The sequence below is a fragment of the Pongo abelii genome, chromosome 4 (genome assembly GCF_028885655.2).
Source record: "Pongo abelii isolate AG06213 chromosome 4, NHGRI_mPonAbe1-v2.0_pri, whole genome shotgun sequence".
NCBI lineage: Eukaryota > Metazoa > Chordata > Mammalia > Primates > Hominidae > Pongo > Pongo abelii.
The window spans coordinates 73,781,907-73,795,553 of NC_071989.2; the positions used below are offsets into that span (position 1 = coordinate 73,781,907).

Genomic DNA, 13,647 nt, shown 5'->3' on the forward strand with positions numbered 1-13,647 from the left:
AAACATTTTCTGATTGGCAGTTGCTTGAGTTATTATCTAAAGATCTGGAATCAACAGAAAGAAACGTCTGGGTTATTATGATAGGGGGTTGTGGAGACCAAGGTTTTATCACGTAGATGAAGCCTCCAGGTAGCAGGCTTCAGCCAAAATAGATTATAAATGTTTCTTATCGGACTGAAGGACTCTGTTCTATCAGTCTTAAGGTCTCTGTGTTGATGTTAACTCCAGTCAACTTTGTCTGAATTCCAAAAGGGAGGAGGATATAATGAAGAATGTTCAACCGCCTCTTCCCAACATGGCCTGAACTAGCTTTTCAAGTTAACTGTGGAATGCAGTTGGCTGAGAGGAGGGGGCCATTCAGGTGGTTGGGGGGCTTACAATTTTATTTTTGGTTTACAGCATCTAGGCTCAGTAATCAAGAAAAACAAGCCCTCTTCCACGAATCAGTTCGATTGAGGTGGGGCACATTCTTCACGTTAGCTATCTCTTCATCTAACTTCTGCTTCTGTGCCCTTTGCCAAGCTTCCATCCCCTTTAAGGTTAGGACAGGGAAAGGAGGGAACTCCTTAGCCCCACTCTGGAAGGAAAGTGCAACTAGTCTTGGCGGAGCTTAGGTACATAACAGTCACCAATGCCAATCAACCATTTTGTTGCCCTTAGCTCCAGTCTGACCATGTCCTAGCACTGCCCCAGTTGGAAAATTCTAGATTATCCCCTCATAGTCCTTTGCCTCTGGGACCCACATTGACGAGTTCTGCTTCAACAGGATATTTCTACCCACCTTCTCTTTTGGTTTGCAGTTTTTTAAAAAACACAACTCTTTAAACCAGATTAGATTTACTGGTTTATTTCTTCCTCTACTTGTCATCATCCTAAAAATTTCAAACCAAAACTTATTAATTCAACAGCTGGCAGTCTTCTCTGAATGCCCTTGTGTACAGAAATCTATAGAAAGTGCTGGGGAAAGACTCAATAGGAAATAGTTGAAATGAAGAGACATGAAGTCGATGAATGAAGGCGTGATAATGATCCAATGTAAAGGAAAATAGTTAATAATAGCTATTTTAACTAAATGCTTCCTCTATGCTAGACAGTAAGCTACTCACCATAGCTAAATGTTTTTTATAGATTATTTCATGTAATCCTCACCTGGGCTAAGTTTTATTAAACTCTATTTTACAGACAGCTTAGCAAACTTCAGTTACATGTTCAAAGTCACAGAACTGGCAAATAGCAGAGGCAGGTTTAGAAAAGAAGCCAACCTTACTCATAAGCATGGGTTCTTTCAAATAAGGTATATATGTTTCCCAACTGAAAGATTGCCTCTAAGCAGTTTCAATTCAATTTTAAGCAGTAGTTCTCAGCCTCGAACTATTTTGCCTCCCACCCCAGGGAACACTTAGTCATAGCTGGGGATATTTTTGATTGTCACAAATTGTCATAGAGTGCTACTGGCATCTGATGAATTGAGGGATGCTGCTAAACATTCCACAGTGCTCAGGACAGTACCCCACAACCAAGAATCATCTGGTCCAAAATGCCAACAGTGCTGAGGTTGAGAAATCCTGATTAGGAGGATGGTGGATTTTTAAAGCCACTTCCTAAAAAGCAGGTTGTTGTGTCTATACCTCACTTATGTGCACATTATGTCCCATCACAGATGACAGCAGCCTTCTGAATCTAACTCCCTACCCACTGGTGAGAAGACGGAAGAGAAGGTTCTTTGGGCTGTGTTGTCTTGTCTCAAGCTAGGTGGCTCCTCCTGGAAACCCACTGAGAACATCTGAAAAAAAATCACAAAACCCGAGGACCTCCAGACAGCTGAACCACACAGTTATTGGTTTTTGACTATGTTTTCTATGCTTCCTTATTACTTTTATCTGCCTCCCCCTGCCCTTTTAAATGATTTTACACTTGAAAGCAGCTGCCGTCAAGAAAAAAAAGAACAGATTCAAAAACCAGGCTGTTTTTAAAAGGAAATTTTAAAGCTGACATTGTGCATGTCTGCTCCAAACCACGCCATGACAGATGCAAGAATTATGATTTTTAAATTATTTAAAGGTTTTTTTAAATGTATTATACAGAGGAAAAATATTTCACATAAAATAGTATATCTATAGCTCTTGCTGATCTCATGTTAAAATTTATCGTATATGAAAGAAGTCTTTAAACATAGAAATCTATTTAAAACTAAAAAACTGTGTTCAAAAATCCAATCTATCAATATCATTAGAAATAATATTATAAGCAAACATATACCACCTCACCTATTGCTTTCTCTGCACTCATTTACATTTAGTCTTCCATTCTGTCAGAATCTAAGAGCTTCAACATAAAAGTATCTTAATTGATAATGCAACAAAAACCACATATGAAAAGTACTAAAATTTTGTAAATACACAATAATCCTAATACCTTCGTACAAATGCATATGGGCAACTAACTTCTTTTTGATCCAATGATGTCTTTTTCAGCTTCTTGGAGAATGAAGTAATCCAGTTAGGAAATGGTGTAGTAACATATACAATTACCCTCAAATGTAAAATCAAATATTATTACATTTTGTTCTAATTGAAATCTGAAGCATGGTGTCTGCACATCAGCATAGTGTTAAATCTTATAGGGCATGCTGGAATTAGCTCAGATCATAAAAATATTTAACATTTTACATTGTTAATAAAGTTTTTTAGTTAAGCTAAGCTTGTCTCATTTTAGATGACTATGCAGATAAGACTTTTCCAATGTGTACTTGGTGTCTTGTCTTACGCTTAGACTCTTGAAAGCAGGACACATTAAGCAATACTATATTTTAGAAAGGAGGAAGCCACATGCTTTGTTTTTCTGCTCACAGCTTTGTTGTGATCTTCCTTTACTAAACTTGTAACATGGTACAAATTTTGTTATACCGTCTCCTGTTCTTCCTTTGGCCCATTTCCCAGACAGAATTTCCCATGGGTTGAGAGATCAAGTCTTTGCACTTTTTTTCTTGTTTTCCATAGTCTGAAAAACCTTCAAGTCAGACAGGAGGCACCAGTGTCTAGTACAATAGAAGGATGAGCTAGACGCCAATAAGTGGTTTATCCAAGACACATCTTTAGTCCCAACCCTGTTCTTTCCCAATACTTATGTGCACAGGCATTTATGTGTATACCAATATTTTTACCTAAAAACTAAATATATTAAGGCCTTTTGCTTTAGTGAAGATGAACTACTGTAATAATTATTGTATTAGGTTGAATTATATGAAATTTCCTATATTTGACTGTTTTGGCCTACAAAATGGCAATTTCATATAGTTCACCCTAATATCCGATGTGGAAATTATACTTGGAATTGTCTTCTAGCTCTTTTGATTGAAAGTGAAAGAATTAAAGGGTTGGAAGAGAACGTTATACAGGTCTCTAATTAGATCATACCAGCTGGTTTTTGGCTTTATTCTTTGAATCTAGAGTTGTGTTCCAATGAACCAGTAATTAATGCATGGTTATAGCTATACCTGGCTTCAAAAAAAAGAAGTAGCCATGGAAAGCTATATGAGAAAATCACAATTTTCTGAATCAAATATTTGTAAAACAATTTGGCTATTTAAAGACTCTTAGGGTGAATACTCCCTGGAAAAGCAAGCAATCCAGACTTACCTGGTCTGCAAACCTTGATTTAAGCTTAATATCCTTTCCTGAATCTAATTCATTTTCGCCCCCTAAGGTCATTTCATTTAAGATCCATTGTTTTTGAAATTTTGAAGTAGCCCAGTTTGGCAGCTCTCAGCACCTGCCTCTGCCCTCTCCTATACTTCAACTATATTGAACTCTAGCTTCAATCTAGTTCCTACTAATCCATGCAAAGTTATTAACTGATAAGCCCAATCTTGTTCAGCACATTCTTCTAAATGCCTGACCTAAATAACTTCTGCTTGGTTAACTTGTATTCATTCTTGCCTTAGCCTCAGTGTGAAAGTAACACTTACCTTCTGTGCAATTGTCCTTTGTACAGCTGAAGACTGTTAATAAATTCAGGTCTCACCTCCATGTCTGAAAAGGCTGTAGTACCTATTCATGGAGATGGGAATTTGTCTAATTACCTAGCCAGACTTTGCATATTTAAGGTAATATATTCAGCTACCATATCTTTTATTCATAGTGCCTGTTTTCCAGCCTTTGATCAGTTTTGTAGTTCCCGTGGATAAACTCCAAGATCTAAAGATCCTCTTTCAGTAGCATATCCTAAAATTAAGTTTAGTGCTCAAAATCCTGGTAACCTACACTGGCCCATGGTTACAGTAGGTAATTCACCGTCTCACATTAGACAGGCCAATGCATCCCTTAGGAGCTGCCCCGCTCTCCTCTCACCTACCAAAGGATTTTCTCAGGTGTGGTTCCAAGCGATAAAGTTCTACTGTCTCGGCTTCCTGCTGGTAATTCACTTTCAGATTAGCAATAACACTGAGCTGATCTCTAGGGTTAAGAAGAGAACATTGAACTCATTTTGTCGCATGTACCCACAGGCTTGAAACAGAAAAGGATGTAAACTTCTGTGGCATACATTCACCCATTTTCCCACCATATCTTTAATATCCTGTGTTGATTTTTTTTCAGATTACAAAGACAATATATGTTCTTTGTGGGAAATCTGAAAAATACTGCCAAATAGAAGATAAAAATCACCTGAGTTCTACCATGACCACATTGTTTAAAACCACAATTCTGGGTTTTAAATCAGTCAGTGGCTGGGCCCAAAGGCACTTTTGGGTAAGATAAGTGAAGAAATGCCCACAAGGCCAAGGTGTCACTTAAAAAAACAAACAAAAAAAAACAAGCCAGAAAAAAAAAAAAATCTGTCCACTAATGTTTTGCACGCATCTAGGAGCAGACTCACTGCAAACCTCTGGTTATGCCATTATTCAGGGGTACAAAGAAAGCTTTAGAAGTAGCATAGTCCTGATGCCTCCTCTAATGAATTAAAGCTCTTGGGGGAAATTCTAAAATTGCCAGACCATTTTGTTTCTCTGTGCTCCTACGAAACCAGTCGGGATACTGAGTGTTTGGCAATACTGCCACCTACTGAAAGCTGAGCTTCAGAGTGAGGTGAAATAAAGACAGAATGTAAAAGCATCTACTTTGGTTTAAACAGCAAACAAATGGACCAGATTAACAATGATCTCATCTGGAATTCAAAACTCTGAAAGTGTCATCAGTGAAAGGATTAAGGATATCATCCGGTCAAACTTCCCACCCTACCCACATACCCAAGCAACGTCTATCATTTCTTTGTCTTAGGAATGTCACCAAATACAAAATGCTCAACTTTCAGTAACCATAGGTAGGATGAGAAAAAGCTGTGATACTATTGGCCTCAGGATAAATTATTAGAATTAAATATACAGACCATAATAGACCTAAGAATATAAAAGAATTGAGTATATTATAAAACTGACATTTCAGAGCGATCAGAAAAGTTTGGATTATTAATTTATATTGGGATAACTGGTTAGCTATTTCTTGAGAGAAATATTAGATCTATACCTCATAATTTTTATCAAAATAAATTCCAGATGAAATAAAGATTTACATATTCAAGCACATAAATAAGCATACAACAAGACTAGCAGGCAATGTGAGTGGATATTTATATAATTTTAGTGTGAAAGAAGCCTTTCTTTGAGTGACACCAAAGGAAAAAACAGAAAGAAAGCATGGATGGAATTTGACTGATTAAAAATGCTAACCTCCTATACAGTAAAAAATAACAAACCAAATTGAGAAAACAATATACGCAACAAAAAGTATAGATCTCAAATACATATTAAGAGCTTAAACATCACTACTTTTGGGACATTTCCATGATCTACAACCCCCTTCTCAACCAAGTGTTTCCATTTCATTCTTTCCTTATTGAACGTTCTCATTATTGCTTGTTTAATTGCCTGTTTATCCCTATTAAATTGAAAGTATAAGAAGGCAGCAACCATGTCTATTTTGCTTATTGTTGTATCCATAACACCTAACACAGTGCTACACAAAGCAAATGCTGAAAACATACTTATTGAATGAGTGAATAATGAATGAATAAATGACATTTTATAATTCAAGGAGAATCAAACTTTCCAACAGAAAATTGGACCAAGAACACAAACTGGCAATGCACAATAAACTAAAATAACCTATTAATAATAAATATGAAAGTGTTTTAATATACTAGTAATAAAAATGCAAGTTAATATGATATACTCCTTTTTATATGTCAGAAAGGCAAAGGGTATAAAGAATTAAAATTCCCAGGGACAAAAAGGAAGTATAGAAATAAACATCTTACAGAGTCAACAGGAATGTAAATTCATTCCACCTTTCTGAAAAAATATTTTGGTAATATATTTTTCCTGCATGCCTAGTAATTCCACTTTAGGGAAATTCTCCTTTAAATGGGTCAGAAAATAAAATGAGCTAAGATGCATTTATTCATTATTCAAAAAGTATATGCAAGAAAGGATGTTTATAGCAGCATTATTTGGATAAACAGAAAATGTAAATAAGCCTACTTTATAGGGTTGGTTAAATATGGTACATCCTTTCAATGGAATACTGTATACCAATTAAGAATAAGCACCATATGTGTATTTATTGAAATGTACAAGCTATATTGTTAGATGAAAAAGGAAGTAATAAAGGAATATTTATAGTATGATCCCTTTTTAAAAATATATGTATGCATGTGTGCATTAAAGAGTCTGAAAGGATACTTGCCAAAGTGTAACAGCATTTATCTCTGGGAGGTGAGATTTGGAGCAATTATATTTTCTTTTTGCATATCTGTAACTTCTAATTTTTCCACAATGAGCATGTAGTATCTGTATAATTTTTCAGGGAATAAACAATGATGTTCACAATATATATTAAATGAAAAACATATGTTATAAAACAGTATGTATAGTATGACACAATATTTGTAAAAAAGAAAATTATATATAAATATATCTATGTATGTATATATATGCATAAGAAAGCTAGGAGGACATAACACTAAAATGTTAATAGTAGTTATGGGTAGTGGGATTATGGGTGATTATTTTTTCTTTTTGCTTTTCTGTGTTTTCTAATTTTTCTACAATGAACATGTATTACTTGTGTAATAAAAACTAATAATAAAAGTTTTAAAAAATTAATATGTGAGAGGGACATTTTTGACTCACTACTTGTCTTCATCCTCTTCCCCACCCTATTCCCATCCCCTCCTTGGCTTATTATTTGTCAAAATATGGGCAGTGGGGATATGGAGAGGAAACAACAGGGCACCAGAGCTTTTGAGAATAGAAGAGACAGAGAGACACAAAGACGGGTGAGAAGGAAAGAGAGAGAAAGGAAGGAAGGGCCTGGAAAAGAAGGCAAGAGAGAAAGAAAGAAACTGGTAAGTGAAGTCAGTAGAGGAAGGAGTAAAACAGATTTAGCAACTTTTTCACTAACAAGAGCAATGTCTTTAAATTTAACTCGGGGTTTCTGATAGCTACAGCAAGAAAAAGAAATACATTAAGTTAAATAATTTTGTTTTCCAATAAAAGGACACACACACACACACACACACACACACACACACACACACACACACCTACATTCCTGGAGAGATATCTAGAAATGAAATTCTGACAGGAATGTATCCCAAGAAGGTTTTCAAGGGGCAAACTGTTGTGGTCCAGCTGGGTGCCAAGGGCTGTACAGTACAGCTTGGAGTTCACAGACTTTCATGTGAATCTCAGATGTGCTGCAACCAAGTACATGCCTGTGGCTAGCAGTTCCAGTATCCATTCTCTCCTTTTCTTCTTTAGTAATAGAGAACCCAAAGACATCACTAGTCACCTAAAGTAAGACTCCCATTTCCCAGGCTCCTCTGCATGTGAGTGTGGCTGTATAACTGAATTTGGCCAAAAGTGTATGAGTAGTAGTGCGCAATTTCCGGGTAACATTCATTAAATAAAGGGCATGCATTTTCGTGATCTTCTTTTCTTCCCTCTGCAATGAGAACATGAGCGTGGGAAGTGAAGCAACCATGCTGGATGCAGAAATGGACACCAACTGAAGATGGCAGAAGTTCCCTATGTCAACCTAAAATAATCAAAATCTAACTTAAAGAGAGTTTCTTGAAGCCCAAGTGGGAAGATGGACCACCCAGAAACACCATCTCCAAAGGAATAGAGTCAGTGTTCAAAAGTAAGGAAATTAAGATTTCATTTCTATAGGCAGAGACAGAGAAGATTTTAGCAGAATTACATTATTCATACAAGGTTGGCACACATAGCAATTTGCTTATAGGCAGTGCTTCTTTCTGGGAAGGGTACACTTAACACATTCTTACAGAGGGTGTAATAACAATGGGTTTTCTGTCATCTGGTCTAGGCAAAGCAGGACAACAAAGGAGAAATTAATCTATTATAAGAGTCATTAATTAAGAAGGCAGGAGGTTTTGTTCCTGATGTTTAATTCTCTTTAGCCATTGAACTGAACTAGAAAAATAAGAAAGCGAGTTAATCTATAAACCAAGAACAGAGATTGTAACCATATTTGACTCAGATCACAGTCATATCTCTCTCAAGGCTAAAAGTGTTTGGGAGATTCCAACAGCTCTTAAATTTTATTTATTTTCATATCTAGCAGCCCTGGGCCACCTACCTCCATCCTAATACCCACAAAAATAAATAAATAAAATAATGTCTATCTTGTTTAAAGGCATTATGAGGTGAATCTTTGTACGGAAGAGCCTGTTCACTAAATTAATTTCCGTATGCCTCAGTTTCCTCATAGTAAAATGGGGATAATAACACCAACATCATAAGAGGTTCAACCAAATAACTGTCTAATTACTTGCTTAGAACTAAAGCTCTTTTATGGAGAAAAAATCAAACAAACAAAACATTGCATGATACCGTACTGGAGAACATTGGGGAAAGGAAAATCTTTAAATAGTGTTTTAAATCAAACATTAATTAATTTCCATGTGGAAAAAAATGTAAACTTGACTGCTGCCTCATGTCATACACAAAAATTAATTCCAAATTGATTACTGATATAAAGTTAAAAAGTAAAAAGTACAGAAGATAATATAGGAGAATATCTTCACACCTGTAGAATTGTAAAATAGTTCCTAACAGGACACAAACCACTTTGGAAAACTGTTTAACATTATCTGTTATCTAGAACATTTGTGTACCCTCTGATCTAATAATTTCACTCCTAGATAGAAACCCAACAAAAACATATGTGTGTGTATTCAGACAGCTAAAAGAATATTCATAGCTACATTATTTGCAGAGCCAAAAACAGTAAACAATTCAAAGATCCATCAATAGAAGCATGGAATGAGCAAATTGTGGTATATTCATGCAATTAAAAGCTATAGAGCAGTAAAAACAAATAAATGAACTACATTACAGCTACTTACAACCATATGAAAGAATATAACCATAACAATGATGAGTGGACAAAAGCTAAGTGCGAAAGAATGTGTAGTGCTACAGCAGCCAACATTTACAGCAGCTGAGAGACAATATTATGGCCCTGTGACACAAATCTGGAAAGGCACCACAGCATTTATGACAATTCACCCCTTGCATTGCTCAGATCCACTTGCTTCTCACATTAAATTTGCTCCATTCAGATACAGTTTCTTCTGAGTTCTGTTGTCACAATTCCTGGAGCCATAAATAAAAAGAGGGATAGTGGGACAAACCACAGCCCCCTCTTATGCATTTGGTCCCAAGACTGTATAGCTGATTCTCATCATCTCCCTACTCTACCACCCATTCTAGAACCCTTCATTCTAGGCTGGCCCTTCTGGGTTGCCTGGTAGAATGGCTAGACCCTCACCAAGGGGTATGAGGTCCTGAGGGTTACCATGCTCTTATTGGACTGTGTTTGGTGTTCTTTTTGACTTACAGTTAAACCTGGGTATGAGAATACCAAGAGATGATCCATCAACCTGAGGGCCAAATATTTACCTGCATCATGATTATTTTGCAGTAGCCCTCTCATGCCATGATGATCGGGGGCCAGCTACCCCTGTCTGTATGATAACTCTTTTATTTGCCTACAAGTTAACTGGCATAAGGAATCTAAAGTGACTTGGTAACAGCTGTAGCTTAAAGTTTAGTGGGACTCATTTTCTCCCCTCTAGGACCCAGGATCTCTAGACCCACCTAAAGTTATAGAAATGGGAAGCATACAGTGGATTACTGAGGCCACTCCTACTTTCAGCCCTTGATTTTTGGGCCCATATATTCTATCTATTGGAGACACAACCATATAGCGACCATTGGTTTAAAGAGAATAGTGCATCCTGGAGGATAATACCCAATGTTGCAAGGTGTCCTCTCCTTTAAGAGCATGTCATCACTCCAACAGGGTGGAGTATGTCATAGGAACAGTGAATCCAGTAGTCATGTTTTCTCTGATAACGTTTCCTATAAAATGGGACCCTTGGTCTGAGGCAGTGCTATGCAGGATCTTATTTCAGTAGATCACACATCAGTGAGTCCACAGAGAATGGTGCTGGATGAAACTCTGCAGACAGTAAGGGCAAACCTACATTCAGAAAACAGGTTAATCCTAGTCAGGTAGATGCAGTCAACTTACCATCAAGTGGCAGGTAGTTCCTATCGAGAAATGACATTGTATCATGGGCACAGTGTCAATCTCTGTTACCGATAGGTTAGACATTCAGCAGGCTGAATGCCTGCCAGCCTTGGTGAGAAAGGCTTGCATTAGTTTCCTGTTTTTGCTGTAACAAATTATCACATACTTTGTGGCTAAAAACAATATAAATTTATCAACAGACCATTCTGGAGGTCAGAAATCAGTTTCACTGGTCTAAAATCCAGGGACAGCCAACCTGTATTCCTTCCAGAGGCTCTAGAGAAGGATCTGTTTCCTTTCCTTTATTACTTCTAGAGGCCTCCTGCATTTCTGGGTTCATGGCCCCTCTCTCCATCTTTAGGCCAGCAGTGTAGCATCTTCAATTCTCCTCCCTCTCAGTTTATAACCCCTGCTTCCATTATCACTTCTTCCTTGACTTGGACCTTTCTGCCTCCCTCTTGTAAAGGCTCTTGTCATTATATCAGGCTTACCCGGATAATCCAGGATAATTTTCCCATCTCAAGATCCTTAACATAATCAAATCTACAAAGCTCCTTTTTCCATGTAAAATAAGCCACTTACAGGTTCCAGGGATTAGGATGTGAACATCTTTGGAGGAGTCATTATTCTGTCTACCACAAACCAATGCTGTTGGGCCCAATCATAGCCTCATCCCTCCCAGGAGCTGTTTTTTGAATGGTTTAGAATTTTCTGCTGCAGATTGCATGGCCTCGCTTCAAAACCCTAAGGGTCTCTGCTGTGATTCTCTTATAGGAGTTTTCCAGAGTCTCCATTAGCATCCTCAAATACCCAGATACCTCTAGTACCATGGCCTCTGCCAGATATAACCCAAGTGACAGGGCTGCTAATCCTGTACCCTAAACCTGCTGCAGAGCCACTCCTTGCTCTGAGACCCACTTAAAACTAACATTCTTAACGTCATCTGATACACGGGTCAGAAATCCATCCCTAAGGGAGATGATAAGAATCAGCTGTATTGTCTTGGGACCAACTGCATCCCAAGTGGAAATAAGCTGCCTCAAACCCTGAAGGGTCTGACCAAGCTTCATAGTTCTTCCTTAATGATAGGAAATTTAAGGCACAATAACTTGTTTTCATTTCAGAGGGGATGTCCCAGCATCCCCAAGACCATGGGACCCGTAAAAACATTACCAATATAGTAGGTCCCTTAATCTTTGCAAGGTTTATTTCCCATGCCCTGGAGTTCATGTGTTTTACCATGGCATTCACAGTACTTCATGGTCACCAAGTCCAGTTAACATGATGCCACCAATTTAGTGGATAGAAGCGATGTTCCCTAGAAAGAACCCTCAAATTAATAGGCTCAGACTGTGCTGTCATGAGGCATGGTGAGGTTTCCTACAGATAGAAAAGCCTGGCTCCAAAAGGTCATCTGAGGACATGGAGCTATGCTACGTCCCAGGTACTCAACCACTCAGTGATTAAAAAGTATATTTTGAAAACATAGTGTGCTGTGGACATGTGAGGTCTACTGGAGATGGAGAAGCTGGGTTCCAAAAAGTCATCTGAGGACATGGAGTTCGGCTATACCCCAGGTACACATCTGCTGAGTAATAATATTATACAATGAGAACATGGAGTGCTTTTTTCATTGTTAGATAAAAGCCCATAACATTGTGGCATAATTTGTAATAGTACACATGTACTTTCCTGTTGATAAAACTTAGCCTGGGCTTTTAAAGTTTTCCTCCCCATCTCTTCCCTGAAAACCTCTGCTAGTGACACGTAAAGATAGTTGATTTGTTTCTGGGAAGATAAAATTAGCAACTCTTACTGGGAACCTGTAACATCTCTAGAATCCTGATCCTCTTAAAACTTCTTGCATCTTTTTCTGTAATAATTTTTATTATAATTATAATTAGTAGAGATCTTTGGAATTGTCTTAAACTCTCATAACACACATACCTGTGGCTGTATTAATCAGTTACAGTAAAGGTACCACATTCAGCAAAGCAGCTACTATTGGAGCTTCTTGGGTAAGCTTGTGGCAGTTTGCTCACTGCATCTGCCATGGTTTGTGCAGTTTGTGAAGAAGCCAAACTGGTGAATTAAATGGGGATATGACAAGAATCAACATCCATGAATTTCTTCCATTATCCTTGATACGTAATGTTTTTGATTAACTATCTTGACGAGGCTGGAAGTTTTGAGGAACTACCACTAGGCCTTTTCTACTATAATAGCTCTTCCTCTATAGGTCAACAAATCAATGTGATAGTACTGCCAATTGCTAAGTATATCCATTTCAGTTATATATTTCAGAACAGAAGAAATAATTATGAGGTGGGTCCATGGATGCCGCTGACACACCGTGAGGGCAATCTTTGTCAGGACTCCACTTGTTCTTCCTCTAACAGATGTTGGGCCCTTGAATATTAGTGTCAGCTTAGAACCTTTATCCAAAGCCCTTGAAAGAGTAGAGTATCCCCCTTTTCCCATCATTTGGTGTCCTGAATAAATGGCCATAGGGCCATTTGGGGAAGGACTAGGGGAATCATTACTGCACAAACTTTGCAAGAGGAAAGTTTGCAGAGACCATCTTAATGGACATGTATCCCCCCAGTCAGTAGATGAGGAGAGAAAACCGGCTCATATCTGGAAACTGGATAAGAGATTGTGATGTCAGCCTTCTGCTCATCATTTTTGCTCCCTTTCAAATTATATTTTAAGTAAACCTTTGCCGTTTATCTTACTTATAGGAATACATGGTGACCATTATCAGCCATCTCCAAAGATCCCTGCAGGTTCACCTCTCTTCCTTCTATTCTGATCCTGCTGCCCATTACAGCAATTATGCCCACCTTGCTTCTGATGATTAGATGATTCCCCCTGGCTTTTGTTAATCCAGGATCCTACCATCTCCATTGTTAGTAGGATCCCAGTTCAATAAGAGCTTCTTCTACTATCAGCCCTGTCCTACACAGGATGGACACCACAAAACTCGTTATTAATACTGCTACTCCCTCACTAGGACATTCCTTATTGTCTT

At 37.8% G+C, this 13,647-nt stretch overlaps 1 protein-coding gene across 1 annotated transcript in view; it reads left to right on the plus strand.

The window, feature by feature from the left end:
- RGS7BP (regulator of G protein signaling 7 binding protein) overlaps positions 1–7,104 on the plus strand; it is a 107,306-nt gene extending 100,202 nt beyond the window's left edge. Inside the window, exon 6 of the mRNA XM_002815599.5 lies at positions 1,661–7,104. Coding sequence (XP_002815645.1) covers positions 1,661–1,752 — 92 coding nt within the window. The 3' untranslated portion in view covers positions 1,753–7,104. The remainder of the gene's footprint in view (positions 1–1,660) is intronic.
- Positions 7,105–13,647: the final 6,543 nt, after the last annotated feature.